Source organism: Ixodes scapularis, unplaced genomic scaffold, assembly GCF_016920785.2.
Source record: "Ixodes scapularis isolate PalLabHiFi unplaced genomic scaffold, ASM1692078v2 PGA_scaffold1__304_contigs__length_218370807, whole genome shotgun sequence".
Taxonomy (NCBI): Eukaryota; Metazoa; Arthropoda; class Arachnida; order Ixodida; family Ixodidae; genus Ixodes; species Ixodes scapularis.
The window spans coordinates 75,819,333-75,825,478 of record NW_024609846.1 but is presented as its reverse complement, the minus strand read 5'-3'; the positions used below and the strand labels follow the sequence as shown (position 1 = coordinate 75,825,478).

The following is a 6,146-nucleotide window of genomic DNA, read 5'->3' as shown; positions in this document are numbered from 1 at the left end:
AATTAAAGGAAAAAAATACGCATCGCATGAATATTGTATTCGCCGAAAAAGTAAGATAGGGGTGGAGAGGGGAGCGCACGAGGCCGTCAGAACGCCGAGCTCTGGTTGGTTCGATTAGTGGGTACACCTAAAGCTATACTATAGCTGCCTTTATCTCCAATGCAACGATGAAGGCCGGAGTCCGCCGTTTGGATTTCGCAATCGAAAGCATTCTACGAGTGCAGTGGAGACAAAGGCTGCCTTTGTCTTTCTTGGGCTCGTATTGAGGGGTTTCCCTGTGCTACGTCACCTTTAAATTCATATTTTATGAGCAAGCGTATCATTACGTGGTGACAGAGTATAAAACAAGCGAAAGCTTTTCCGGCTTAAATTCAGAGCAGCATGCTTGGAATAGTAAATATTGTAAATGTTTTATGAGATCACGAATAAACGCCTCTCCAAAGTCAGGAAGCCCTGTGCCATAGTAACTTGGTAAAGTTTAAGCGTTCTGTCATAGCACCAAGGCTTAAGAACTGCTGTACAAAAGCTCGCTTGTAATAATAATTCACAGCAGTCAAAAATAGGCTACAACCAAAAGGAGTGAAGTAAGACAGGAAATTTTTAAACATAAATTGTAAAAACAACAAGTTTAAAAAAACTTGCTCTTTGTCAAGTTTTTTAAGCATCGTTATTGTAAGAATAACAAGCTTAAAAAAATTGACGCTTTAAACACGGTACTCAGAAGAAACTTGCTTTTTGTCAAGTTTATTAAGCATCGTTTAGATTCAGTTCTTTTAATAGGAAGTTATCTTCCTTTTTTATTTTTGTTTTTCTTGTGCTTGATTTCTCTCCTCTCCTCCTTATTCTTCTTCGATTTCTACCTTCCTCTTGCCTCCTCCTCCTCCTCCTCATTCTCCTCCTCCTCCTCCTCCTCCTCCTCTTCCTCCTCCTCCTCCTCCTCCTCCTCCTCCTCCTCTTCCTCCTCCTCCTCATCATCACCATCACCATCATCAGTGATTTTCGGCTTATCCTGGGGCGTGTCATTCAAATAGCAATTTCCGTCTTTACAAACTCCCTGTAAATTGCCTTCCTTGTACTGTGGGAAAAATAGTAGAAAAAAGTATCGAGTTTAAACTGTGCCTGGGATATAACATGCAGTAATGGTGCTAAGAAAATAGTAAATATTATACACTTCATCTTTCTTCTAAGATTGAAATGCAATGTTATTCTGACAAGAAAGGTCTGTGCTGCTGCTAGCCAACAAATCGATATTAGCGCAAAACGGTACGTGTTACCGTATTGGGCGATTTGACTCAAACTACTCTTGCTTAAATTCTTTAATTAATTTTGTTGTGCGGCATACACAATCCGACCAAGTAGAGCGTGCATACACACGATAACTAATTGCTTTATTCGAAGTAAAAGTGTCTAATTTATTCATTTATTGAACAAAAGGTATACGAGTATAAGAAAAGAAATACCTAGCAATATGCAAAAAATTAACACGCCTTTCACTAGTTTTACACAACTATAATTACAGAGAACTCTAGCATTTTTTGATATGGCCATATAGGTTTCAGCGTCGACGTTGTACACTTTGTTTTCTTCACGAGTATGCTCAAGTGGTTCACGAGGTTATCTTCCTCAAATATTTTGAATATTTCGCCTTTGTATTTGCCCGAGGAGATACTTTACCTATTTTTGAACTTATTGAAAACGCAGTTTTTAACTTAAAAAGAAAAATCGGTTCACTTTACAGCAGTTAGCATCAATTTATGAACTTTGTTTTTAGCCTCCGAACGCACAACCTGTCTCATAACCTTTCATTGCACTTTACCTTGTCGTAATACAGGTAATAACTTTCTCCACTGAACTGCCCGCGTTTTCTGAAACGGTTATACTTTTTTTTTAATCCGTTTCAATAAGAGCAGATGGGCCATAGATACTCGAAGATAGCAATTACTTCGGCTTCCTGGACCCTAGTGGGCTTAACATACTCATTCCATAAAATCTTTGGTATGTCTTCAAATGCCAGAGCAAATAAATTTGCTTGTATTTTTATGGAGTATCAGTACTCCATTAAGCGAGTTTCTCGTGGGAGCCGCCATTTTGGTGCTTAGTGCAGAGAGGACGCAAAGGAAGATAGTTACTTTTTTTTAAATTTCAGCTTCCTGAACTTAACATCCGGTTTCAAGAAGCTCAGGAATTAGCTCTGTTGATTGGACTGCTCTTACTGCTATACGAGGCGAAAAAGCGTTTCGCGCTATTTCAGATACAGCATCAGAAATGTGACAACGATGATTTTAAGATGTCTTAAGTGCCGCAATTCTGAATTGGAGCTTATTTGATGGCTTTAGGTAGAACAGAGGTGGTGCACGGAATTTCGTCGGCTGACCACCAAGCCCCAAGGTCACGTGATCCCTCTTAATTCATCTGCTAAATTAAGCGGAGCAATAGCAGCGTCATATGACGTCACGCCATGGGATGTTGCGTTATCCGTTTTCCTGCTAAGCATGGTGCAAAATGTTTCTTGCTATATATAACAAAAATATTTCCAGGCACTTTCAACAAAGAAAATATGAAGTAACGTCACCTCATCCTTTGACGTCCCGGGAGGTGCTTTGGTGACAAATATAAGGAAAAAGCTCATTCTCTAGATAGGTCTGAAATTTTTTAGGTCACATGATAGCACGGGACATTATGACGTCAAATAAAGTTACCTGACCATGTGACATCCCAGTCATGTCACGTGACAGTTTCACGTTACGCCCCCGTATCACCTGGCAATGTAATTTCTACACCCTTGCTAACTTTTTTGAGTTTGGTATCGGTTGCTTCTGTACCGACGGTGTGCATCAAAGCGTGGAACGCCTCGGTTGAAGCCTCAGTTATTTTGCAGGACACGGCAAGATACCAGCAAGGAGAATATTGCTGTGTTTTGAGCTAATATATTTTAAATGTGACTCGTGATTTCTAAAAGCCACCGCCAATATTTTGGATTAAGTTATATAGATACCGAAACTAGAAATGAAACCCAGGTAAGTATGATACTACCATACCATCTCCAGGTTTATTTTTCAGGGGAATCATTAAACAAAACGTGGTAACCTTCGGCATCAACTTGACCTTAAAAAAACTAAAGAAAACCTCATGAACACCTCTTTGTATAAAATTTATTATAGCAGCTGCAGTGAACATGTTAAAAATAAAAGTGATTAGACAAATGATGAAGGAGGCTGAATATGTAGAGAAAACAAAAACCCGCAGGCGGGGGAGCCCGTACGCGTGTTAACAATATTATGTTTGCTACTCACAAAGCATTTTTCACCGTCCCCAAAAAAATATCGGTCCCATTTACTGGTTGAATCGTTCCAGCAGTAAAAGTCGCAGCCTTCTCGATCCTTTTGCTGCATAAAGAATAAAGATAGTAAATTGCAAGTACTATTAACGAGAATTTATTTACACAGTGTGCATCACGTGTTAGTAATTAAAGCAATCAAACGTTTTTAATGCGAAAGCATCAACTCTCCCATGGAGCGAATCGACGTCATCAGCTTTGAAACCACACCAAACCTTCGCTAAACGGCACCTAAAATCCCCTTTCCCAAGTGATGACGATTTTCGATGAATTACACTCCCATTGGCTGGCGCGCGTCATCAAGGAACGAGGCTCCCATCGGCTCTCGTGCGGCGTAATTCCAAAAAAAAGCCAATTGAGAAACCTTCTCCACGGCGGCGCAGCGCACGCAGCGGCGCACCCGCCGGTAGCTGTGGCGGCAGAGCCAACAGAGCACGCCCGGGCAATCCGTTGGAATGGTGTACTGGGGCTGAGCTCAGCGCGACGCGGCCATTTCTCGAAAGCGCGTGCTCGACCGTCCGCCGGCGAAACGTGACTGACCACGCCACTACGCCGCAGACGAACTAAGGGAGCGGAAGAACGAAATTCATGCTTTAACATTCACAACTCATATGAAGTGCTTAGCTGTCTTCGGATTTTTTTTTTTTCATGCAAGTATTTGTTCATTTTGTGTTCTCCAGAAAACATGTTACTAAAAGAGTGGACTGCTCGAAATACTTGCTTTTGTTTATGAACCGACACACAACATATGTTTCCAATTGTACAATGAAAATTAAACTGTTACCGAAGCGGGTCTCGTTCCATTCTTGCATTCCTCATCAGCAGCGCTCCCTAAAGAGGCCAGAGACACTGCAGGCAATAAAACACACACACACACAAAAACAATTAAACTAAAGTAACGTATCAAATATGTGCTGAACTCCTATCGTCTTTCCCCTATTAATCCTGTTTATTGATGTAATAGTAAATAAATAAAACAAGATTCACAGATTAATCGCTTCCTCACTTTCACCAAGACAACTAACATGACACGGATGTGGTCTTTCGTAAAGAGCCTTACAGTTTACTAACAAGGGGCAGAAATTCAGGCACTGGGCAAACAGAGTAGCTACTTCCGCTACTGCGATGCTGTGAGGCGTTCTGGGTTTCGGATACACGGTTCTTTTTATTATTTTACATCTCGAACAAACTATGGATTATTAATGCAGTCATATAAATTTAGTTTAATTATGCATACATCGTGGCAAGAATACCTTCGCCGAACGCAATCGGTTGATATATTGCAGTTCTACGTGAGAGGGTTTACACCTTTTTAACAGATACACAATTTGCAAAACAATAATCAATATTGTGTACTTATATTTTTTACCCAGCAGACTCAGTGAATGTTAAATGGAAATTAGAGCGACAGTAAAAACCATATGCGAAGTTTTGCAAAGGATTGACGATGTGTATCTTTAAATTTTACTATGTGACCAAGTGTTTCAAAGGGGCCTGAATGAAAAGAAAAAGAAAGAAAGAGGTAGATATTTTTCTTAAACGCTTGTGCAATCGTAGAAAGATGTCTCTTTTTTCAGGAACACGTTTTATGCATGTCAAGGGGATTTGTGCAATAATCCACTTATTTAACTTCAACCTTATTCAAAACATATGTTATTTTTCAGCACATGAATAGGAAAAAAAATCAACAAGACAATTTGCTGCCCACTCGCTTTTTCCTTGGTGATGTGCTTAGCACACTTCGTCTCAATGCAATATGTTTGGTGTATATGGTAGTTTTTGAAATGATATCAACAAGAGGTAAATGCATCGGATGTTTCAAATGTACAGCTTCATGATTTAGTTTAATAACTTATATTCCGTTATTTACCCCTAGCACGGGCAGCTCTGAAACTGAGACAAATATCAGTTAGCTCTAATTTACTAAATGTATCCACTGTCCAGAAGGTACGTAGTAAGAATCGGATATGTCCCTCTTAATTCTTTAAATAACGAAACACGAGCTTTACTAAACGGAGTAAGTTTGCAAATCTTCATTACAAAGTAAGTTGAGCGTAATACACACAATACCGCTTAACAATACTGGCAATGAAATTGTCTAAGTTATTTCAAAACTCACCCAACAGGAGCGTGATCCCCGTGAACCACATAGTACGTGTATTTCTCTCAACGAAGTTGCCAGTCCTTATGCCCACTGCATTCGAACGTTATATAGCCACAAAAAACCAGGCCAGTTTTAAAATGTTTGGTAGATTTGTTTTATGCTAACCCGGAGCTTATACAGCCCTAGCATGTAGACTTATTCTCATCGCTATTGTGTAGCAGTTCCATTGTTTGAGACATATTCAACATGAAATGTGTGTCAAGAAGTTAAGCCGACATTTCCACGAGTGTCATCTGCACACGCTAAATGCCGCGTCAGGACACATGTCACTGTCGCTTTAAAGAAATGCTCCGACCTTTTAAGAGATTCTTGTATTTTTAACACCACCTGAAACGGATAGGAAACGGTCGCAATACCAGCTGGTCAAATAAAATTAGTAACATTTGGAATGTTTATTATAATTAGGCGCCAATGAAGAAACCCTCTTTGTGTTGGATATCGAAACATAAATAAGCATCATTTAGGAAATTCCGTGCCATGATCTCATTAGAATATTTTATTTTGATTAGTTTCGCTTTTATAGAAACGTATCTTAGCTATGTGAGTACCGATACGTGATCATATTTTATACAAACGCCATTTAATTAACAAAGAAGACAGACATCGTGACGCAATTTTAAAGCATATTAGGCCATTTTAGAAACC

The 6,146-nt window shown here is 39.6% G+C and overlaps 1 protein-coding gene across 1 annotated transcript; it reads right to left on the bottom strand.

The window, feature by feature from the left end:
• Positions 1–856: 856 nt before the first annotated feature.
• Positions 857–5,487, bottom strand: LOC120840197 (protein FANTASTIC FOUR 1). The gene is made up of 4 exons (XM_040210602.3): positions 5,457–5,487; positions 4,122–4,186; positions 3,294–3,386; positions 857–1,075 (listed from the first exon to the last, which is right to left on the bottom strand). Exons 1-4 carry the CDS (start codon positions 5,485–5,487, stop codon positions 857–859), a joined length of 408 nt encoding a protein of 135 aa, XP_040066536.1.
• Between the last annotated feature and the right edge of the window lie 659 nt (positions 5,488–6,146).

Coding starts and splice junctions, on each gene's coding strand:
- LOC120840197 (XM_040210602.3), bottom strand. CDS start 5,487: ATGTGGTTCACGGGGATCACGCTCCTGTTGG. Junction 4,187..5,456: donor GGGGATCACGCTCCTGTTGG/GTGAGTTTTGAA, acceptor TATTGCCTGCAG/TGTCTCTGGCCTCTTTAGGG. Junction 1,076..3,293: donor GGGACGGTGAAAAATGCTTT/GTGAGTAGCAAA, acceptor TTTTTCCCACAG/TACAAGGAAGGCAATTTACA.